The 24,949-nt window shown below is 47.4% G+C and overlaps 1 protein-coding gene across 1 annotated transcript in view; it reads left to right on the forward strand.

Moving 5' to 3' along the window:
• KIF13B (kinesin family member 13B) overlaps positions 1–24,949 on the forward strand; it is a 204,265-nt gene that overhangs the window by 173,260 nt on the left and 6,056 nt on the right. The window contains 3 exon segments of the mRNA XM_081188907.1: positions 5,331–5,464; positions 16,331–16,393; positions 21,768–22,782. Of these exon segments, the coding sequence (XP_081045033.1) occupies positions 5,331–5,464; positions 16,331–16,393; positions 21,768–22,782 (1,212 nt within the window).

Below are 24,949 nucleotides of genomic sequence, written 5' to 3' on the forward strand. Positions count from 1 at the left end.
GTTGTTGTTCTCTGGCTGGTTCCTGACCGTGGTGAGCTGGTGACGCAGCGGACACAAGGACAACAGCTGCAGCGTGTGAGTGCTGGGTGCTGTGGTTCCTGTTTTCTCTCTCGGTGGTCGTGAGTAGCTGGTTCCGGGTTCCAGGGACATCGCTCTCAAGATGGCCTCACAACCAGTTCAGATGGCTTTTGAGCGTCTGAATGACTCCAATTACTTGCTGTGGTCGGAACGCATGCAGGCAGTGCTGCAGAGGGATCGTCTCTGGCAAGTGGTGAGTAAGTTTCCTACGAAGCCTGATGATGAAGACCTCGATAAAGACCAAAGAGCAAGGGCCACAATTGTCTTGGGGCTGGAAGATTCCCAGTTGCCGTATGTGAGGGGAATCAAGACAGCTAGAGGTGTGTGGCAAGCACTTAAAGAACTCCATGTGCGTGAGACAGCGGTTTCCAAGCTGTTCATTCGCAAGGCATTGTACAAGGCAATGTTACAGCCTGGGGTTACAATGCAGGAACACCTACACAGTTTACAGTTAAAGTTTTCTGCGCTACAGGAAAGAGACTGTGCGTTAGACCAGCAGGAGAAGGTGGCTATTATTTTGAGTTCTCTCCCGGAAAGCTGGGACAATTTAGTTTTGTCTCTAGAAGGCATGCAGGAGCGTGATTTATCAGTCAGTTACGTTACTGGGCGTTCGATTGAAGAATGGCAGAAGAGGCAAGAAAGGTTGTTGGCTGCAGAGACTTCTACTGGCGGGCGGTTTGGAAGGAGTTCTCATGCCGTGCCAGAGGTGAAGCAAGAGCAGCGTACCAGTGAGGAGTCAGCGTTTGCTGTTAGGCGTTGTTTCCGATGTGGGTCTTCAGCGCATCTAAAACGACAATGTCCGGAGTTGGTCAAGTCTCAGTGGCCGGTGCAGGAGCAGAGACGAGATCAGCAGCAGCAGCAGCGTAAAAAGAAATTCTTCAAACGAAAACAGTCGGCTCAGCTGGTGACCGGCAAGGTCAAGATTGCTGATGAGAAACAAGCGGTCTGGGTGGTCGATTCGGGAGCATCTCGCCACATCGTGAATTCAGATGAATTGTTTGTTTCCAAGAACTCAGCACAGCGCAGCCAGGTGGCTTTAGCAGACGGAAGTACTTCCGAAGTGATTTCGGGGGGTGCAGTTTTTGTTCCTTGTCTGCGTGAATGCCTGCAAAATGTACTTTGTGTGCCGTCATTAAGAAGCAATCTGATGTCTGTAGATTGTTTGCCAAAAGCTGGGTTTAAAGTGTATTTTGAAGGAGACAGTTGCATTATTAAGAAGGCTGGTGAGATTTTAGGCACTGCTAAGTCAGAGGGAGGCTTGTTTTGGCTTAAAGCAGGATCTCAAGTTGCAGCAGTAGTCAGTAAATCTCAGCCTGCAGTGAATAACAAAGCTATACATGACAACTGTGTGCACTTATTGCATAGGAAAATGGGGCATGCTTGCTGGAAAAGTGTACTAAAAATGTCTGAATTGGCTGATGGGGGTAATTTAAAGAGTTGTAACAAGTACCTTGATTGTAATGTTTGTAAAAAGGTTAAAACCCACAGAGTCTCTTACCCCAGAAGTGACAGAGTTAGTGAGTCACCGCTACAGCTGGTTCACATGGATGTAAATGGTCCATTTGCTGTAAGCAGGGGTGGATCGCGCTTTTCATTAACAATTGTGGATGACGCCACGCGTTATTCTTGGGTTTTTCCCATGAAGAATAAGGGTGACGTGTTCACTAAGTTTAAAGGCTGGGTGGCATCTGTGGAAAGATTTCTGTCCATTAAACTCAAAAGGATTCAGACGGACAGAGGTGGCGAATTTATGTCAAATGCCTTTAAAGATTGGTTACAAAAGCGTGGCATTGGGCATAGAAAAACGAACGTTTTTTCCCCAGAGGAGAATGGCGTTGCAGAGCGAAAAAACAGATCTTTACAAGATATGATGTTTGCCATGCTTGATGATGCTGATTTGCCCATGTCTTATTGGGGGGAGAGCATGCTCACCGCGTGTTATCTCCAAAATAGGCTCTTTCATCAAACAATAGGTACAACTCCATACTTTAAATTGTTTCAGAAAAAACCCAAAATTGACCATTTGCATGTGTTTGGATCAAAAGCCTGGGTATTAATTCCGAAACAAATGAGAAAGAAGGGAGATCCTAAGACCAAACAGCTAGTGTTTGTGGGTTACCAGGAGCTGGGAAAAGGTTTCCGCTTTGCTGAAGGGACAAATGGCATTGTGATCTCCAGGAATGCCAGTTTTTGTGAACATAGTGGCTGGGAGAGACTACATGCCAATACTGAGGTTTGGTTTGAACCTTCCCAGGAGCTTCATGACTCTGAAAGTAGACACAGAGAATCAGAGTCTGAGGGGGAGGAAAGTTCAGATAAGAGCTCTCAAGAAAGTGGAGTTAGCCAAAGACCAGTTGCTAAGCAACAAAAGAGAGGTCGTAGTTCTGAGGAGGAAAGTGGGTCAGAAGAAAAATTTTCTCCCAGAAGATCTAGAAGACAAAACAAAGGAGTGCCTCCGGTGCGTTTTTCTCCTGATACTGCAAATGTGTTTAGTGTAAGTGCAGAACCCAAGAGTTTTCAGGAGGTGTTAAAGTTACCAAAAGAGGAGGCAGAGCGCTGGAAACAAGCAATGGAGGAAGAGATGTCCTCTCTGAATGAGCACAAGGTTTTTACACCAGTGGCAGCGCCTGAGGGGGCAAGGATTGTAGGCTGCAGGTGGGTGTACAAAAGACTTAGGCCCGGTTAGGACATATCTAGGGTTGGAAGTGTGCTGGGCCCAAGATGGCAGCTGCCTAATTAGTCAGCAGAACAAAGTTAAACAACTACTGACTACATACAGGATGCAGGATTGCAAAGGGGCAGCGGTGCCTATGGATCCAGGTTTCATAAAAACACTTCATACAGATGAGAGTCCTGAATTTGAACACCCTGATGTATATCACTCTGTAATTGGAAGTTTATTGTATTTAGCACAGTGGTCCAGACCTGATATTAGCTATGCAGTAGGCATATTAAGTAGATTGGTCTCAAAACCCACACTAAATGCCTGGAAAGGGGTAAAACAAGTTCTGAGGTATCTCAAACAGACAATTGGCTATATGTTACAATTAAATTCTTCAGAGGATGAAATGTTGAGTTGCCACTGTGATAGTGACTGGGGAAATTTGCCAGATAGAAAATCTGTCACAGGACTAGTCATAATGGTCGGTGGAGCTTTAATCAGCTGGCGGTCACGCAAGCAAGACGTTGTAAGTGTGTCATCAACGGAATCAGAGTATGCCGCATTGAGTGAATTGTGCAACGAGGTGATTTATTTCAAGCATTTGATGGCAGATTTAAATGTAAATTGTGGAGAACCAGTACAAGTTTACATTGATAATCAGGCTTGTATAACCTTAAGTAAAACAGAGGGTTTCAAATCGCGTTCCAAACATATCTCTGTAAAATACCAAAATGTACGTTGCTGTGTACAAGACAATGTAATCACCTGTACTTATGTGTCAAGTGAAGAAAATGTAGCAGATGTGTTAACTAAACCATTGGCAAAGATAAAGAACAAGCGAATGTGCAAGGGTTTAGGTTTGCTGGAAAAATAATCTCCTACATAGGTGTATTTGGTGTTAATTGTTCAGCAGAATCTGTGAGGGGGTGCTCAGTTTCGGTTTCAGTTTCTGTTAATTGGTTCTTGTGGGAAACTTGCAGATTCTAGCTTCACCAATTAACTCCAGCTGGTGTCAATTTACTCTTGGCAGAAAGCCCAGGTCTGCTTGACCTAGAAACTACTCACTCTGATTGGTTAACGAGCAGCACTCAACTCTGTTATCAAGGGATTGCTAGCACAGTTTGATGTGAGGTGTGTTAGGAGTTAGAAGTGCTGTGTATGGTTTTGAGAGAGAAAGGTAGGATTTATTTTGCTTTTATTTGTATGCAGAAACTCTGCTGGTTTTATTTTTCCTTTTAATAAATCCTGTAAATAGTTCTTCTGAGTCTAGCTGACTAGTCATTACTGCCGCAACTAGCTTCCTCGCTGTGCAGGAAAACTCTGCTACGTTTGGGCTAAAGCCAATAGGGCTATGCCTGACACTCCAAAGTTCCATGACTTAACATATAGAACAAGAGAAGTTGCAGACTTAACATATAGAACAAGAGAACAAGAAGAACATACCGTATTTTTCGCTCTATAGGACGCATTTTCCCCCCTCCAAAAATGAAGGTTTGCGGGTAGCAGCAAGCTCCGGGAGCGATCGCAAGGCTGAGCGCAACCTCGCCTTCGCTCCCGGACCCGTTCTAAAAGCGAGGCTAAAAACGAAGCCAAGACAGTTAGCAGGATCCATCCCGCTCGCTGTCGTGGCTTCTTTGCTCTTTGGGGCTTGGGGGGGGATTTTTTTTCTTTATTCCCCCCCCCCCAAAAAAAGGAACTAGGTGCGCCCTATGGTCTGGAGCACCCTATAGAGCGAAAAATATGGTACATTTAGAGGAGATTGGAAAACATTTTTTGAATATATGGGGAATAATTGTGTACACCTGAAAATGCTGGCAGAATTAAATAAATTCAACAGTGTAAATAAGTTTTGATGGGTGTAATAACGGAATGCTGAATGGTATAGTTTTTTGTAAAATATTCAGGGATTTATGATACAGTGGTACCTCAGGTTACATACGCTTCAGGTTACATACGCTTCAGGTTACAGACTCCGCTAACCCAGAAATAGTGCTTCAGGTTAAGAACTTTGCTTCAGGAAGAGAACAGAAATCGTGCTCCGGCGGCGCGGCAGCAGCGGGAGGCCCCATTAGCTAAAGTGGTGCTACAGGTTAAGAACAGTTTCAGGTTAAGAATGGACCTCCGGAATGAATTAAGTACTTAACCTGAGGTACCACTGTATGTTAAATGAACCATGGAAAGAGAAGAAGGGAAGTTATTGATATCTTAAGGACTTTAAAATGAGTATTTTAAATTCCCAAACAGAAAATTTAATAGAAATTATATACAGAAGCTTTGATGTCTCAGACACTGGAGGCAGAGCCGTCAAGGCTGGTAGCCACGGAAAGTCCTCTCCTACTCTGTGAATTTCTCTAACCCTCTTTTAAAGCCATCCAAGTTGGTGGCCGTCCCTGTGGCAGGGAGTTCCACAGTCTAACTGTGCACTGCATGACAAAACCTTTTCTTGTATCTCGGGACTCCTGGGTTTAACCGAACCAGCCCAAAGGCTTGGAAGTGGTTCAGGGTGGGTTTTTCATAGCGCTGTGGGCATTCAGTAGGCAAAGGGATGGCAGAGTTTTTAATTGATTGTTGTCGTTGTTGTTGTCCCTAGGACTCGGTAGCCTGGCTGCATCCTACTTGAATCCTGTGAAGTCCTTTGTGCCTCAGATGCCAAAGCTGCTTAAATCCCTGTTTCCTGTACGGGATGAGAAGAAGGGCCGACAGCTGTCTCCCTTGGCGCAGCAGGTATAATAAGCGCGTGATATATGGGGAAAGGAGGAAAAAGGGAATTATGCAGAATTTCTGGTCGATACACATAATCTCCAATAGGCTTTGGGGGAGTGTGCCTATCAGGACTCCCATTTTCTGTATCCTCCAGCTATTATGGGTAATCACCCAATGGAGATTACGTATTTGGTTTTGTTGCGTTTTTATATTTTGCTCGAAGCCGCCCAGAATGGCTGGGGCAACCCATTCGGATGGGCAGCAGAAGAATAACAAAACGAATATTATTGTTATTACGACTTGGAAAAGTGCACATTTTCCCTCTCCATAAAAAGATCAGCTGGCAAATGTGCAAAGTGGCCAGTTGTTATGCATATTAACGACACAAGTTGTGTAACCTCGTAACATACATGACAAGTTTGACACAGTGCCATTGCGAGGCAGGTTGCTGACGATCTCAGAGGAGCTCACGAATCGGGTTGCAGGGCTATTGAAAGGAAAACTAAAATGTTGCCACTCTTCCGTAATAAATGCATATTGATTGAAAGTCATAACGGTATTGAGTGTTTAGTGACTCAAGCTGAAAGCTTGTGTTTGGGTCAGTGTTTGGCAATCACTGTTTCTGGGCTATTTTATGTCCCCCTTTTTACTTGACGTGCTGTTTTTGCGAGAATGTTAAATATAGTAGGAAAGGATATATTGAATAAGTATTATCCTTCCCTAACTCAAGCTAGTAACTGATGGAGCAGAGCATGTTCCGCTCAATATAGCTGGAAACTAGTTTGCAGATTTGTTTGAATCTCTTAGTTAATATTATTCCTGGTGTCCCCTTTGATCTTAGAAGAATAAAGACACAAGAGTCTGTCTGAGTAAAGTAACAAAAAGTTTACTCACATTTCAGTTCACGATTTGATCCCGGAAAGGCAGGCTTTCCTAAATAGTTACACAAAGAAACTCTTGAGTGAATCTCATATGGAGACTGAATTCGTGTGTTGCTGGCTGAGATCCAGCAGAAATAAAAATTACATTTGGAGTGCAAAATGGCTGCAGGAGAGCAGCATGGCAGCAAAAGACAGAGCAAGACAACAGCAGTGTCAGGACGAACTGGACTGGGAAAATGGCTGGAGTCAGCCACAGCCACCCCAAGTCACATGCAGGGAGAATAGAATAGAATAGAATTTATTATTTATACCCTGCCCATCTGGCTGGGTCCCCCCAGCCACTCTGGACGGCATCCAACAAAGTATTAAAATACAGTAGTGTGTTAAACATTAAAAACTTCCCTAAACAAGGCTGCCTTTAGATGTCTTCTAAAAATCTGGTAGTTGTTTTTCTCTTTGACATCTAGTGGGAGGGTGTTCCACAGGGCGGGTGCCACCACGAAGAAGGCCCTCTGCCTGGTTTCCTGTAACTTGGCTTCTCGCAGGGAGGGAACCGCCAGAAGGCCCTCAGTACTGGACCTCAGTGTCCGGGCAGAACGATGGGGGTGGAGATTCAGGTATACTGGACCGTGAATGTTTAGGGCTTTAAAGGTCAGCACCAACACTTTAATTGTGCTCGGAAACGTACTGGGAGCCAATGTAGGTCTCGGCGGCCGCTCCCAGTCACCGGTCTAGCTTCCGCATTCTGAAGCTCCAGACCAGTGGAACAGGAAGTTACACCAACTGGATTTCCCTCTAGGGTAGCAGGGAATGTTGCATTTGAACAAGAGAAGAGGAGGAGTTTGGATTTGATATCCTGCTTTATCACTACCCGAAGGCGTCTCAAAGCGGCTCACATTCTCCTTTCCCTTCCTCCCCCACAACAAACACTCTGTGAGGTGAGTGGGGCTGAGAGACTTCAGAGAAGTGTGACTGGCCCAAGGTCACCCAGCAGCTGCATGTGGAGGAGCGGGGAAGCGAACCCGGTTCCCCAGATTACGAGTCCACTGCTCTTAACCACTACACCACACTGGCATCCATTTGACTGCACCAATGGATTACACCCCACCGTTTTCGGTTTGCAAAATGCTCCAGCAAGTTCCCAAGGAGTTGCGCTGGCTCTCTTGACATTTCCCTGGTGCCGACGTCGGTTCCCCTTTCATCTCGGCATGCCTGTAGGCTGAAGCCTCACAAGCAGATGGGGCTGCGAGGGGCCGGGCCTCGAAAGCCCCCGGATCTCATTCCGTGCGTGTCTTGCCTCGGGCGGAAGATCGCTGCAAAGAGCGGCATTTCAATATCATCTTTTATTCTATTAAATCTGTAAAGGTTAGCTTTAAAAAGCAGCTCTTCGAGTTGCATATTAAGTATGTGCAATAACCCATTTCACGAGGCTGGAGAGGCACACTCGACGCAGTTCCCGGCCCGGGTCCGTGGCATTAATTACGCGGCTTCTTTCTGGGAGTCAAGAGGTAGCTTGGAGTTAACTCTCAGGAAGCAATAACCAGCGATCGGTGGGCATCTAGCACTAGGCTAGAATTTATTGAGTTAGTCTGCAGAGCATCTCAAAAGAGCACAGACTTAAATTCAGAACTTCAAAGTATGCACAACATAGTTTCGTATTAGTAATAAAATGAAACGGAAATAAAATAGGGGAGATATACACATCTTAATGTGTAGATACTCTTAGAACTTGGAAGCTCCACAACAGTTGGGGGAAATAGATTTCAAATTTATTTGTTTTTCTGTGGCTGCCCTCCAGGTCACGTAACAGGTTATTTATAAGCAACTGAAAGCTCAGTTTTTATTGCACATTCCAGAACTCCTTGTTCTTTAGCAAGGGATCTAGGTAGCTTTCTCCAATATCAGAATAAAGCAGAAGTTCAAGAATATTGTGGGGGGGGGGAACCCCCCAAAACGGCTGCTCCAAAAAAATACCTTCAGCTCACTCTAAGCGCTGTTTTGCATCCCAAAAGGTAGGATACAAATTTAACAAGCATAAACAGGTATGCAGACAGTGAGCAACAGAACTATAAAAAGGGAAGACTTTGAATCGAAGAGACAAAAGGCTCTTCATTTACCGTGTTTTTTGCTCTATAAGACTCACCTTTTCCCTCCTAAAAAGTAAGGGGAAATATGTGTGTATCTTATGGAGTGAATGCAGGCTGCGCAGCTATCCCAGAAGCCAGAACAGCAAGAGGGATTGCTGCTTTCACTGCGCAGTGATCCCTCTTGCTGTTCTGGCTTCTGAGATTCAGATTTTTTTTTTCTTGTTTTCCTCCTCCAAAAACTAGGTGCGTCTTGTGGTCTGGTGCATCTTATGGAGCGAAAAATACGGTACATGGCGGAAACTCTGTAATCCAGCTTTCAATTCAGGGTAGATTTTGGATTGTCAAAACAGAAATCAGCTAAATTCTAGTTTGCATATCATAGACTTAAAGAATTGAAGAGTTGGAAGGGACCCCAAGGGCTGTGCAGTCCACGCCCCCAGCCTCCAGCAATGCAGGAATTTATTTATTTGTTTGTTTGTCCAAAATATTTCTTTTTAAAAACAATAATGATATTTATTAAGTTTTCCATTTTAACCACTGGCATGCTTTTGAACTGCTAGGTTGGCAGGAGCTGGGACCGAGCAACGGGAGCTCACCCCGTCGCGGGGATTCAAACCGCCGACCTTCTGATCGCCAAGCCCAAAAGGCTCAGTGGTTGAGACCACAGCACCACCTGCGTCCCTATAAGGGATCTAGATAGCTACCCCCAATTTCAGAATAAAGCAGAAGTTCAATAATATAGTGGTGCTCCAAAAATTATATTTCCAGCTCACTCTTAGCGCTGCTTTGCATAAAGTGCCTTTGCACATGGCGACCTCTTTGTTGTCACGGTCGGGCTTCCAAACACGCCAGCGTCTCTCTGCACCTGCGGTTGACTTCTCCCATGCTGCTTCTGCCAGCCATCTCTGCCTGGCCTCTGCCGGCACCTGTGCTCCGATGTCTACCCATTGAACAAAACCTTTTGGGGGACCACAGGAGCTAGAATCATAGATTGCCTTGCTGGGGGCAGTTTGGACCTGGGGGGGGGGTTCCTTCCAGCTCTGCAGTTCCATGATTCACCATGCATAATTCTGCACGCCTCTGTAAGTCTGTTTTAGACTTGGAACGAACTTTGCTCTGAAGTGGCTGGGCGCCCTTTTTCGTTACGTTCTCTAGAGTTGAACTGCCACGGTTTTGTCAGTCTGTGGGCGATAAGTGAGTTTATGTGTCCATGTCCACATCTGGACAGGTATGTCTCCCTCTCACGCCCAACAGCTGGAGACTCACCCATCTCCATGTACCCATGGACACCCTTCTCGGCTGTGGCTCTGCCTGTCTTTTGGATCCACGGGGTTTACCAGAAGGAGAGACTTTGGGAATGAAATCTGCGGATTAAAAATAGAAGCCACATTTCCCATTTGGCAAGTCGCAAACAACACTAAGTGCACATCATAAATTTTACCATTGTTGCTGGAACTGATGTTACCGTAAATCACATTAGTTGAAAACGCTTCGTGCAAAATGGGATTTGGGCAGATGCGGCAGCCAATAAGTTTAATCAGCGCAGCCGGTTTTCTGTTTGAATGGAGTGTGTTCTGTCCCCTTTCCTGATTCCTGTGAGAGAGGTAGCAGTGGTGGCTGATGGCGATGATGGAGTATTTATTTATTAATTCTTTTAAAACATTTATATGCCTCCTTTCCGAGTGGCACTGTTTCACATGTCAATTTCTTTGAGTATACAACAGCAATAATAATAATAATAATAATAAAGTCTTCCCGCACCCCATGCCAGGAAGCTCAAAACATATCGGTCATTTTGTATATTGGTTTAACAAGATGTGTAGATGATTTAATCACACACATATGGAGGCATTAAAATTCCCACTAAAGTGATTGTTCTGTCAAGCCAGGCATTTCAATTTGCCAGACGGAATGAGCCCCCTTTCTGCCCCCTCCCCACTGTTTGGGGGAGGGTTTCTCCTGACCCCCTTGAGGCAATTCGGGGGGGGGGGAGATGCAGTGGGAAGAGAAGGAGGGAAGCCCCATTGCACAAGGTTTCCTCTGGCAAGACTCATTCCGCAAACCCTGCCCATGTTTCACCCAGAATAGTATTTTTAAAAGCCCATTAGAAAATACCAGTGAAATCAACAGACCTTAAAAAACAGGTAGACATAACAAGGGTATCAAAATAGCTAGACATCACCTTGCCGACAGAGGTCCGTATAGTTAAAGCTATGGTTTTCCCAGTAGTGATGTATGGAAGTGAGAGCTGGACCATCAAGAAGGCTGATCGCCGAAGAATTGATGCTTTTGAATTATGGTGCTGGAGGAGACTCTTGAGAGTCCCATGGACTGCAAGAAGATCAGACCTCTCCATTCTGAAGGATATCAGCCCTGAGTGCTCACTGGAAGGACAGATCCTGAAGCTGAGGCTCCAAGACTTTGGCCACCTCATGAGAAGAGAAGACTCCCTGGAAAAGATCCTGATGCTGGGAAAGATGGAGGGCACAAGGAGAAGGGGACGACAGAGGACGAGATGGTTGGACAGTGTTCTTGAAGCTACCAGCATGAGTTTGACCAAATTGCGGGAGGCAGTGGAAGATAGGAGGACCAGGCATGCTCTGCTCCATGGGGTCATGAAGAATCGGACACGACTAAATGACTAAACAACAACAGATCTTTGTTTGCATTCAACAGTGGTGGTACATTTTATCTAGAAGATCTTGTGACCATGGGTGGTCCCATGGGTAAGATTGCCTCCAGCAGCAAATCTTGGGTGGGGCGTTGCAGGAAGAGAGCCAGTGTGGTGTAGTGGTTAAGAGCGGTAGTCATGTAATCTGGGGAACCGGGTTCGCGTCTCCGCTCCTCCACATGCAGCTGCTGGGTGACCCTGGGCTAGTCCCACTTCTCTGAAGTCTCTCAGCCCCGCTCACCTCACAGAGTGTTTGTTGTGGGGGAGGAAGGGAAAGGAGAATGTTAGCCCCTTTGAGACTCCTTAAAGGGAGTGAAAGGCGGGATATCAAATCCAAACTCCTCTTCTTCTTCTTCTTCAAACCACGGTTCCCAAATGCCTGTGTTTTGGAACTTTTCGGCTCCCGAGCGCTGAAAACCTAGAAGTAACTGCTCTGGTTTTCGAATGATTTTTGGAAGATGAACAGCTTCTGAGCCGCATTTTTCATTTTTTCCCATTGACGTTGCAGCCAGATCCTCGGTTTTTGAACTTTACGGAAACCAAATGATCTTCTGCAGGGGTCAGCAAACTTTTTCAGCAGGGGGCCGGTCCACTGTCCCTCAGACCTTGTGGGGGGCCGGGTTTTTTGGGGTGTGTGTGTGTGGGGGGGGGATGAACGAAATTCCTATGCCCCACAAATAACCCAGAGATACATTTTAAATAAAAGGACACGTTCTACTCATGTAAAAACACGCTGATTCCCAGACCGTCTGCGGACCAGATTTAGAAGGTGATTGGGCCGGATCCAGCCCCTGGGTCTTAGTTTGCCTATCCATGGTCTTCCGGAACGGAGTAAGTTCGGAAACCAAGGTTCCACTGTATTTGGTGAAGGGCAGGATATAAATATCAAAAATAATAAAGTGGACTTGGGAGAAAAGCAATGGCAAACCTAGACAGCATCTTAAAAAGCAGAGACATCACCTTACCAACAAAGGTCTGTATAGTTAAAGCTATGGTTTTCCCAGTAGTGATGTATGGAAGTGAAAGCTGGACCATAAAGAAGGCTGATCGCCGAAGAATTGATGCTTTTGAATTCTGGTGCTGGAGGAGACTCTTGAGAGTCTCATGGACTGCAAGAAGATCCAACCTCTCCATTCTGAAGGAAATCAGCCCTGAGTGCTCCCTGGAAGGACAGATCCTGAAGCTGAGGCTCCAAGACTTTGGCCACCTCATGAGAAGAGAAGACTCCCTGGAAAAGACCCTGATGTTGGGAAAGATGGAGGGCGCAAGGAGAAGGGGGTGGCAGAGAACGAGATGGTTGGACAGTGTTCTCGAAGCTACCAGCATGAGTTTGACCCAACTGCGGGAGGCAGTGGAAGACAGGAGTGCCTGGCGTGCTCTGGTCCAGGGGGTCACGAAGAGTCGGACACGACTAAACGACTAAACAACAACAATAAATTGGAGGGAGGGTGGGTGGGTTTTTTAGACAGCTGTGAAGTGAAAGGACTCACTTTCATTTACTAGTAATTGAAAGATGGGAAGTCTCTGGGGAGTATGTGGACCGTCTCCCCCAAATCGTAGACTCTTAGGAATCTGGAGTTGGAAGGGACCACGAAGATCATCTAATTCAACCCCCTGCAGTGCAGGAATCTTTTGCCCAGCGTGAAACTCGAACCCACAGCCCTGAGCAGTCGGTGGGTGGTTGCTATTCCCACTGTCGGAGGCAGCAGGCCTCTGGCTCTTAGCTGCTGGAAATTGTAGGTGGGGAAAGAACACAGTTACTTCCAGTAAGTACCGTATTTTTTGCTCTATAAGACTCACTTTTTCCCTCCTAAAAAGTAAGGGGAAATGTGTGTGTGTCTTATGGAGCGAATGCAGGCTGCGCAGCTATCCCAGAAGCCAGAACAGCAAGAGGGATCGCTGCTTTCACTGCGCAGCGATCCCTCTTGCTGTTCTGGCTTCTGAGATTCAGAATATATTTTTTCTTGTTTTCCTCCTCCAAAAACTAGGTGCGTCTTATGGTCTGGTGCATCTTATAGAGCGAAAAATACAGTATTTGGTTGTTCCCTGTGAGAACAGGAGACTAGCCGTGCCATTGGCCTGATCCAGGAGGGTTGTTTTGGGGCTGCTTGGGGAGTATTTTTCAAAAGGAGGGCGGTGGTGAGGCCTGGCGTGAACTGGGTCGCACCCTCAAACGTGAAGCTTCCCATGGCAGGCCATTGCGAGACCCCCAGGCTGAGTGCAGCTGGGCAGGGCTCCCTGAATTCGGAAAGCTGGACAGCTGCTGATTACAGTGAAAAAAATATTGGAATACTCTAAATGATCGGTGCACCGAGGGGGCTCAGCAAGGTGACCCGTTGCTCAGGGAGCGCACTCTGTCTTACTGACGTCTTGCTGAGGCAGTAAAGAACTCAGCAGGGTTGATAGCATTAATTGATAATTACGGCCAGCTCATTGATTGGAACTTGATCGATCAGGAAGATTGCAGGGTGGGAAAGTGGGCTTTTTACTCCTTAAGAATCATATCTGTCCCACCCCAGAGCCTCTAGGTGGAAGAGCTGCCTCTTCGCCCCATAGTTTGGTGAGTTTCCTCAGACTCCAGACTCCTGTTTAATTTCGGTGGGATTTCAAAAGTTGAGCAGGTGGAGGGGGAGTTTGTGCCAAGGTCCAGAGACTCTGGGCTGTGCAGATTTCGAAAATCATGCATTCTGTCTTTTAAATTATTTTTATGCCTAGATCTAGGTTTGGAAGGGACGTCTGTGGTTGTCTAGACCAGGGGTCAGCAACCCTTTTCTGCCGTGGGCCGGTCCACCATCCCTCAGACCATGTGGTGGGCCGGACTATATTTTGGGGGGGAAATGAACGAATTCCTGTACTCCACAAATAACCCAGAGATGCATTTTAAATAAAAGCAGACATTCTACTCATGTAAAAACGCACTGATTCCCAGACCGTCCGCGGGCCGGATTGAGAAGGCGATTGGGCCACATCCGGCCCCCGGGCCTTAGTTTGTCTACCCATGGTCTAGAGCAGTGTTTCCCAACCTTTTTTGGGCAAAGGCACACTTGTTTGATGAAAAAAATCTCGAGGCACACCACCATTACAGCCCCGTGACGTCAGCGCGCAGCGTCACGCCAGGAGGGACGCACGAAAGTGTAAGTTTCAATTTTTTCCCCTCCCCCTTGCCGGGGAACCTCCAAGCTTTGGGGGTGGGGGGGAGGAGGCAGCAAAGCGAGGCAGGAAGGAGAGCGCGGCTTGGCTGGGTGAGCTTTGGCAGGGGCAGGGAATGAGAGCCGCGAGGCGGGCGCTGCGGACGGAGGCGCTGCCCGCCGAGCTCGCAGGCAGCCAGGCAGGCAGACGGCGAGAGCCCCGCGCTGGGCGGCCTCTCCTCGCCGTCGCCGCCCCGCCTCTCGCCGCCCGACTCGCCCGCCTCCCTCCAGGCAACATCTCGCGGCACACCAGGCAACATCTCGCGGCACACTAGTGTGCCGCGGAACAGTGGTTGGGAAACACTGGTCTAGAGCAGCGGTTCTCAACCTGTGGGCCCCCAGATGTTGTTGGACTACAACTCCCATCACCCCTGGGCTCTGGCCTTGCTAGCTAGGGGTGATGGGAGTTGTAGTCCAACAACATCTGGGGACCCGCAGGTTGGGAAAGGCTGCTCTAGATCAAGCAGGGTTCCCCGCCCCCTTGCAAAGTGTCCTTTCCCTACCCGCCAACTTTCTGTTTGGCCTGCCACCGATTTCCACACTCTGGAGTTTCTGGAGACGGCAGCGAGCAGAGCAGCTGGTTCTGACCCCACCCACCCCCTCCATTGGAAATTCAGGAGCGAATCTGTAGAAATAAGGACGCCGCAATTAAGGCAACCTGCTCTCGTATTCAAGTGCGTATCTCAGAAGGTACATCAAATAATTGAAAGAACTTCCTGCTCTCTAATTAGTCAGATTGAATTAATTTGGCATAATAGCATTCTTCGCGTAACTTGCGGGTTGGCTTCCGATGGAAGGGGGCCTTTCTGATTAAGCTGTTTATGCGCTGCTTAAGATTTAGGTGGAGGGGGATTCTGTTGGACTGACGGCAGCTCTTAGGATCTCTGAGGTGTTTTTGGGGGGGTCATGTGAACAGAGAGGCACCTTCTCTTTTAACCCCTTTGGTCTCGACTTCCAGCTACTGCTGCTTCTTCTCGTTTTGAATCCGTCGGGAATCCAGGCAGGGAGGTTTAGGGCTACAGCACACCCCAGCTCCAAACTCATAACAGTGTGTTTGTAGTCAGCTTCACCTGGCAGGTACGCCGTGCTGTGGAAGATGGAGGGGCGTTGTCTCCCTGTGAACTTCCTTATAGAATTAGAATCTCCCATTATTATTATTATTATTATTATTATTATTATTATTATTATTATTATTATTATTATTATTTTCCCCAGCCACCCTGGGTGGCTTCCAGCAAAATATTAAAATACAATAATTCATCAAATATTAAAAGCTTACCCAAACAGGGCTGCCTTCAGATGTCTTCTAAAAGTCAGATAATTATTATTTCCTTGACATCTGATGGGAGGGCATTCCACAGGGCGGGCACCACCACCGAGAAGGCCCTCTGCCTGGTTCCCTGTAACCTCACTTCTCGCAGGGAGGGAACTGCCAGAAAGCCCTCAGAGCTGGGCCTCAGTGTCCAGGCTGAACGATGGGGGTGGAGACGCTCCTTCAGGTATATTGGGCCGTTTAGGACTTTCAAGGTCAACACCAACACTTTGCATTGTGCTCGGAAATGTACTGGGAGCCAATGTAGGTATTTCAAGACTGGTGTTATGTGGTCTCGGCGGCCGCTCTCCCAGTCACCAGTCTAGCTGCTGCATTCTGCATTAAAATGGTACCTCGGGTTACAGATGCTTCAGGCTACAGACGCTTCAGGTTACAGACTCCGTTAACCCAGAAATAGTACCTCGGGTTAAGAACTTTGCTTCAGGATGAGAACAGAAATCGGGCTCCGGTGGCGCGGCAGCAGCAAGAGGCCCTATTAGCTAAAGTGGTGCTTCAGGTTAAGAACAGTTTCGGGTTAAGAACGGACCTCCAGAACGAATTAAGTTCTTAACCTTAGGTACCACTGTAATTGCAGTTTCCGAGTCACCTTCAAAGGCAGCCCCAGGTAGAGCGCATTGCAATAGTCCAAGCGGGAGATATCCAGAGCATGCACCACTCTGGCAGTCCAGAATAATGCCGTGTTTGGCTGCCCATGTGTTTAGGGTTGTCTTTCTTGTCCTCCTTACAGCCTGTCCCGAGAATTATGGTCCAGTCTGCCAGCGTTGATGCCACCGCAGCAAAAGTGAAGCAGGTAAGCCCTTTGCCAGGTTCTTGCTGCATCCTGCTCTTGCATCTGTGACCTGGGTAGCCCCTGGCGGAGATCTCACCTTTGCCACAGGCTCACTCAGTGGCCCTCAAAAGCTGCTGACCTCTCGCCCCGCAAAGTCCCCCTTCCACACATACTCTGACAAGGCTGACACAACCCTGTGTTTGCTGGAGGCAACATCTGCTCTTGTCTTCATATTCCTCTGGGTTAGCAGAATCATCTGGTCCTCTTGGAAGGGCTGCTCGCCTCCAGTGCCCGATTTACGTATAAGCTAAACAAGCTCTAGCTTAGGGCCCCGCTCTCTTGGGGGTCCCCCAAAAAATTTAAAGGGGAAAAAAACCTGGATGTACATTTCCAAAATATTAGATAAAAAACAAATAAAATAAAACCTACATACAGCTACAGTGTTTTGTGTTGTGTAGGCTCCTGTGATGTAAGTCATGGACCCCGCCTGCTAGCCTGCTCCCTAAAATATCCCTGGTTTGCTCATTTCTATATACAGGGTGCCCACATTCTGCTATTTATAATTATTAGTAGTTTGCACCATATATTTACACCTATTATTATTTCATGTTTCTAGAGACTAGATTATGAGTCTTTGTAAATTGTGTTTCTAAAGGAACTTTCGTTATTGCCAAATGCCAATGTGTTTGCATTATTAAGTTTGTTACGAATGAAAAATCATTTTAAGTTAGAGCTTAATCATTATTTCACTATTAATATACTTCTTCTTAATGGTATTTCACTATTAATATACTTCTTCTTAATTGTTTCACTATTAATATACTTCTTTTTAATTGCATTTCAGTTCAGCAATCACTTTGATAAAATACATATTTTGTAATGTGCAAATGGCTTTAGATATGCGGTAAAGGTAAAGGGACCCCTGACCATTAGGTCCAGTCGTGACCGACTCTGGGGTTGCAGCGCTCATCTCGCTTTACTGGCCGAGGGAGCCGGCGTACAGCTTCCGGGTCATGTGGCCAGCATGACCAAGCCGCTTCTGGCGAACCAGAGCAGCGCACGGAACCGCCGTTTACCTTCCCGCCAGAGCGGTACCTATTTATCTACTTGCACTTTGACATGCTTTCGAACTGCTAGGTTGGCAGGAGCTGGGACCGAGCAACGGGAGCTCACCCCGTCGCGGGGATTGGAACCGCCGACCTTCTGATTGGCAAGCCCTAGACTCAGTGGTTTAACCCACAGCGCCACCCGCGTCCCTTCTAGATATGCATCAGGTCCATAAATTACCATATAGCATATATTCAACACAGTGGCGTTGTTGACAAAGGACAGCTGGAGATATAAAGGGCCCCATTACCTTCAGTAGCTTAGGGCCTCATGAAACCGAAATCCGGCCCTGCTTGCCTCCCGTGTGATGGGGCATCTTAGAATCATGGACTAGAATTGTAGAGTCGAAAGGGACCCCGAGGGTCATCCAGTCCAACCCACTGCAATTCAGGAATCGAACCCACAACCATAAGATAAAGAGTCTCACGCTCTACGGACTGTGCTATCTTTCCAAGTCCCTTGCTTGAGCCCTCCCGATACTTACCTCCCCGTTCCCTGCAAAAGAGGGGGTTGTGGACTGTAAAGTCATCTTAACAGGGAACAGTTTGGCAGGAGCGATTGATTCTTTGGAGTTTGTCAATGCTGTTGCCAAGATATATATATCACCAGGATGGGCTGTTAATCTTAGCAGGTGCTGTTAACTCTGTACCTTGCAAGTTTGTCCTGCCGCAGTTAACACATTTGCGAAGGGCTCTGAGTTTGGAGCGCGGGACTCTGCACATCCTGGCGCCTGGCTTGCGCACGAGTGATTTATCCCTCCAGCGAATTTAGCCAAATAACTAAGAGAGACTTATAGATCTGGCTTGTTTTCCCCCGTTCACATAAATCGCCCTTTTCAAACAGCAGGTGACCGTTCCCGTAATATAAATAATATTTCAGTAAATAATAGGGGGCATATTTATTGTGCTCCATACATTTGTATATTAATCCTACCAGGCCTTTCTGGAAGAAATTGGCTATTTGCAAAACTGGCTGCTAATGCACTGGGAGTTCAGATAATCCGCAATCTCACCGGCGTGTGTTGCTAACTCTCTGTGAATCATTTGGGCTCTGGCTTCTGTAATGGGTGCATGCCTGAGCATTTTGAATTATGAAATGTAAGAGGATGCTGCGCAGATTTGTGGCCTGTTCTGAACATCTAAATCTTAGAGTGTGTGTGTGTGTTTGTTTGTATGTGTGTGTGTGTTAAGAACAGGTCTCAAGGTTTTTGAAAAATGTTTTGGGCCTCCTGCTGACAGTCCGCAACTCTTTGGAGCGCATCTGGAGCTTTAAGAAACGGTTGTGGACACCGCAAAAATACCCATTTCACAGAAGTTGGCAGTGCTCAGAACCACCACCCTCGAATGAAAAGCACACAACAAACCTCTGCCCTCCTCAAAAATAAATAAAAAACACTGTAAGATAATAACAGCAGCCAAAAGAAAGAAAGCACCCCCGCTCCCAGCTCTCAGTTTTTAAAATTAAAAAATTGGCAGAGGAATTTTGGTGGACCATCAGGAGTGATGTCTGAAGTTGCTACCCTGGAGAAGGCAGCTTCAGATGCTGTGGGAAATGCAGATAAGCCATTGCTCCCTCGAGGCCAGGGATTGAGAAATGTTTGGCCAAGACGGGCGTCTCACACTTCTTTTTGGCTCTATGAACTCATCCCTGGTGCCGCCTAACCTTATAAAAAGAATTGCTTGGAATAGCCTTTTGCAAGACCCACTAGGGGAAATGATAACACAATACAATTCGAAACGGTATGAGTGTCTCTGTGTGCCATAAGCATCTCCTCCCAACCCAGATATCACCCAGACCGGCTTTTGAGCTGCCACACCCTGCTTAGAAGCTTCCCAGAAGGAGCCATGGGAAAGAGAAAACCAGGCTTAGATCGTACACGGCGAAGCCTCCCTCTTAGGCCTGCCTTTTCCCTCTGCTTCTCTATTGTTGTCGTTTAGTCGGGTCCAACTCTTGACCAGAGCACGCCAGGCCCTCCTGTCTTCCACTGCCTCCCGCAGTTTGGTCAAACTCATGCTGGTAGCTTCGAGAACACTGTCCCACCATCTCATCCTCTGTCGTCCCCTTCTCCTTGTGCCCTCCATCTTTCCCAACATCAGGGTCTTTTCCAGGGAGTCTTCTCTTCTCCTGAGGTGGCCAAAGGATTGGAGCCTCAGCTTCAGGATCTGTCCTTCCAGTGAGCACTTTGGGCTAATTTCCTTCAGCATGGAGAGGTTTGATCTTCTTGCAGTCCATGGGACTCTCAAGAGTCTCCTCCAGCACCAGAATTCAAAAGCATCAATTATTCGACGATCAGCCTTCTTTATGGTCCAGCTCTCACTTCCATACATCACTACTGGGGAAACCAGAGCTTTAACTATACGGACCTTTGTTGGCAAGGTGATGTCTCTGCTTTTTAAGATGCTGTCTAGGTTTGTCATTGCTTTTCTCCCAAGAAGCAGGCGTCTTTTCATTTCGTGACTGCTGTTACCATCTGCAGTGATCATGGAGCTCAAGAAAGTAAAATCTCTCACTGCCTCCATTTCTTCCCCTTCTATTTGCCAGGAGGTGATGGGACCAGTGGCCACGATCTTTTTTTTTTTGATGTTGAGCTTCAGACCATATTTTGCGCTCTCCTCTTTCACCCTCATTAAAAGGTTCTTTAATTCCTCCTCTTCTTAGCTCCTGCCAAATAACACTAAAAATACTGCCAGCAAGCCAACCGCAGGTGCTTTCATGTTTCCTTCCCCCCCGAAATAATTTTTACACATACACATTTGGAAATTCCTCCGAATCTCTGGACTTCCCACCTTCCCCTCTGTGAGTCCTATTATTAAACCTTTTCTACTGCATCTTTTTCAATAATCCATATTTTATATAAATCCATTATCTCCATAGCACTTGCTACATTACGAGTGTCATTGCACACCTGCTAATGTTTCCATCTGCTTACAATGGTCTCCAAGATAAATTATACATTTCCCCCATTCTTTGTTAAAGTTTTGGTCGTCTTGGTTCCTGATCTTCCCAGCCAGTTTTGCCATTTTGGCAGAGTCACAACAGTTTAATTTGCCATTCCTCTCTGGTAGGGACTTTATCTTCTTTCCATCTCTGGGCTGATAGCATCCGTGCAGCTGTTGTTGCATACATAAAAGTCTTTTCTGCTCCTTTGGAATATCGGTACCTGCAATTCCCAATAGAAAAGCTATGGTTTTTTTATATAAAAGTTATTTAAAACATTTTTTTGATTCATTATACATCACAGGCACGTCAAACTCCCAAGAGACTACGATCCACTCCCAGTATAAAGAAACTGTCAGTGATCTACCCATTTTCATTGCCAAGAGTTGAGGAATATTTTTAAGATTGACCCACAATTGTTGAGCTTTTTTGGGGGGGTCCAGAGTTGTTGAGCTTTGGGGGGGTCGACCTAGAGCACCCCTGCAATCAACGGTAGATTGCGATTGCGATTGACCTGTTGGACATGCTGTTGCGAATTCTCCGCAGTGCTTTAGCAGAAATGCTCAGAGTTCCAGGTTCTTCAGTGCAGTATATTTATTGTGAGCTATGTATATAAATAAGGGACGTGGGTGGCGCTGTGGGTTAAACCCCAGAGCCTAGGACTTGCCGAATAGAAGGATGGCGGTTCAAATCCCTGCGACGGGGTGAGCTCCCGTTGCTCAGTCCCTGCTCCTGCCAACCTAGCAGTTCTAAAGCATGTCAAAGTGCAAGTAGATAAATAGGTACTGCTCTGTCGGGAAGGTAAACGGCGTTTCCGTGTGCTGCTCTGGTTCGCCAGAAGCGGCTTAGTCCTGCTGGCCACATGACCTGGAAGCTGTACGCCGGCTCCCTCGGCCGATAAAGCGAGATGAGCACCGCAACCCCAGAGTCGGTCACGACTGGACCTAATGGTCAGGGGTCCCTTTACCTTTTTATATATATAAATATCTACAGGCTATAATACACGAGCACTTCATACAGTCAAACAGAGTACCTGGTTGCACCTTAAGGCAAATGGGAAGGCCTTTCTATCTCTTATCTCTCTCTGACCACACTCTTCTACACCACACACTTACTGCTGGACAGGTTTCCCTTTTAAACCGATGACAGCACATTACTGCTGATTCTTTCTGATCCAGCACTCCAGAGAAAGTATTGCAGGCTGATTGCATCAGCTAGCAAACTCAAGCCTGCAGACTTACTATCTCACACAGCATTCTGTGACTCCCGATACAGAATTTTTTATTACCTTCTCGGTGCTTTGCTGTTTCCTAAACAGGTTGTAATTCTGGCCTTTCCGTTTGTGCTCTAGGTCTCCCAAGGGGAAGGCGCCAAGGAGCCCTTTGAGGTGGCCGCGCAGTTGACGGAGCCTGACCAGACCCCCGAAAGGACCCCCAAAGTGCCTCCACAGCCGCCCACGGCCGACATTCAGGCGCAGGATTCCCAGGACGGCCCGCCCAGCCCCCTGAGCGAGGCGTCCAGTGGCTATTTCTCCCACAGCGTTTCCACAGCCACCCTTTCCGAGGCGCTCGCGCCGGGGAATGACACCCAACTCCCGGCTGGCGGGCAGACGCCCGCCATGAGCGACGTGACGCAGCCAGCTCCGGCCGCCCAGACTGGGGCCGCCGTGGATGTGCTGGTGAAACCGTGTCTCGCTTCCTCTCCCGAGCCTTGCGTCCCTCCTCAAGCGAGAGATGACCCGGTCACCCCCGGCCTTAACAAAATGGACCAGGCAAAAACTAAGGGTGACGGAGACCGAGGGCACAACGATGGCACCTCGAAGCCAAAGCCCGTGGCCTCTTCTGCAGTTCCGACCGAGGACAGCCCTCCTTCCTCCCCGTCAAAGAACGACTCACAGGCGACACAGCGGTCTGGCGCTCCCTCAGCTCGGAGCCCCCCTTTGGAAACCAAATCTCTCCCCGACGCAGGACTTTCCAGGTCTCCGGTTCTGGCCGAGCCATCACCTCAGCCCGGCGTCGCGAGCTCCCCGTTCAAAATCCAGAGAGTCCGGACGTCGGAGCTGAGGTCCTTCTCCAGCATGCTGGGAGGAGAGCCAGCGGGGTTCTCAAGTTCCGAGGAGGCGGGAGAGGAGAGAGAGGGGCGGAGCCCGGAAAGCCCCGACCAGAACAATGGCACAGCAGCCAGCACCTCCGAGGAGAAGCCGGACGCCACGTCCGACTCGGAAGAAACCAACGAGGTCCCGGACTGGCTGAAAGAGGGCGAATACGTGACCGTCGGTACGAATAAGACCGGGACCGTGAGATACGTCGGGCCGACCGACTTCCAGGAGGGCACCTGGGTGGGAGTTGAGTTGGACATGCCGTCAGGTAAGCGTGGCTGGGGAGGTGATGGGGTGTTTTGCAGGGTGGTGGCCGGTCTAGGGCAGGAGCCACTTCCTCAGGACGGAGGAAGCCTCCATATCAACGAGATGGAGAGAACTAACTCTGAAACTCACCTACAGGTGGTACCTAACACCAAGGAAACTAGCGCTAATACGCCCAGGAACCTCACCAAAATGCTGGAGAGCGTTCACCTCCACAGGCACGTACATACACATGTGGGGGAATGCCCCAAAATCCAACTGTTTTGGACATACAAGAAATATGTAAAATAATTAAGCAAGTATTAGAAATCACCCCAGAACTGGCCCTACTAAACATATTCCAAGACAATAATGCCCACTTACACCACAAAGAACTCATAACCCACCTACTTTCAGCAGCCAGAAACACCATAAGCAGACACTGGAGAGACCGTCAGGAGTAAGCATGGACCAATGGTACCAGATAGTATGGGAAACAGCCTTACTAGAAAAATTAACTAATAAACTGAAACTGACATGGGGACAAATAGAAGAAGATATCTTCACCCCATTATGGCTCCCCTTTATCACATATACAGCCCAACAAGACGACGACAAGAATCCACCAACAGCATAAGAATCAATATGGCTAACCTGATTGAAAAACACCCACCCACCCCACTCACACATGAAAATAAAGTTCAACACAGCCAATCACAAACAAGCAACCACATCCTAGGCCAACCACAATTTCTCTCACCACCAAAGGAACACAAGCGAATAGCAAAGAGAACCTGCACAAACGATGCTGACATAAAAAGCCACACATAGATTAAGCAAAATAGAAATATCGCCTCCGGACTCTACCCACCATGGCCCCCTCCACCTCTTCTCCGCTTTTTTCTTCCTAATGTTGCAACAAATGAAACTGACCTATGGAAAATGTAACTTGAAAAAAGAGACATTGGGGGGGGGGAACAAAACGGGGGAAGCCTTGGCACAGATTTGCTGCGGAAAGCGAGAGAGGCATCTGCGGAAGAAATGGCCTTAGCGGGTTCAAGCACGGAGGCTCACGCCAAGTTCCCAGTTGGCAGAATATAATCAGATTTGAATTGGTCAGGCTTTGTCCGGTAATTTATTTATTTAGGCAGTGGAACCTTTTGAACGTAATCTGTTCTGGAAGACCGTTCGACTTCCGAAGCAGTCAAAAACCAAGGATCAATGGACGGCCGGCAAAATCTATTGGAAAAAATGGAGAAACGGGCCTCGTTCAACTTCCGAAGTGCATTCGAAAACGGAAGCAATGACTTCCGGGTTTTCGGCGTTTGGGTTCCGAATCGTTCAGCTTCCGAAATGCTCGAAAACCGAGGTTCCGCTGTATTAAATTTGTGTGCTTCAGAACTTGGCCACCGTTAGCGTGATCTCTGAATCCTTACCCTCTATTAGCAATTTTAAACGTTGAGGTTCAGACCCACTTGGAATTTTCCTTCCAGTAGCACCTTAGAGACCAACTAAGTTTGTTCTTGGCATGAGCTTTCGTGTGCATGCACACTTCTTCAGATACACTGAAACAGAAGTCACCAGACCCTTACATATAGGGAGATGGGTGATTGGCTGATAGGTGTGGTAAACCTGTTGACGACTGTTAACGACTGCAATTGGTCTTACAGGAAAAAGCAAGGGATGAGATGGCCAAAAATAGCTTTATCATGTATAATGAGATAAGAATCCAATGTCTCTATTCAGACCAGGTCTCTCCATGGTTTTAAGTTTGGTAATAAGTTGCAATTCAGCAACTTCTCTTTCCAGTCTATTTTTGAAATTCTTTTGTAACGTGACAGCTACTTTGAGATCTTTGATAATGTCCTGGGAGATTGAAGTGTTCTCCTACTGGTTTCTCTGTCTTGTGATTCCTGATGTCAGTTTTATGTCCATTTATCCTTTGACATAGAGGGACACGGGTGGCGCTGTTAGTTAAACCACAGAGCCTAGGGCTTGCCGGTCAGAAGGTCAGCAGTTCGAATCCCCGTGACGGGGTGAGCTCCCGTCGCTCGGTCCCAGCTCCTCCAACCTAGCAGTTCGAAAGCACTTCAAAGTGCAAGTAGATAAATAGGTACCGCTCTGGTGGGAAGGTAAACGGTGTTTCCGTGCGCTGCTCTGGTTCACCAGAAGCAGCTTCGTCATGCTGGCCA

The sequence above is a fragment of the Podarcis bocagei genome (genome assembly GCF_964188305.1).
Source record: "Podarcis bocagei genome assembly, chromosome: 3".
Lineage (NCBI taxonomy): Eukaryota > Metazoa > Chordata > Lepidosauria > Squamata > Lacertidae > Podarcis > Podarcis bocagei.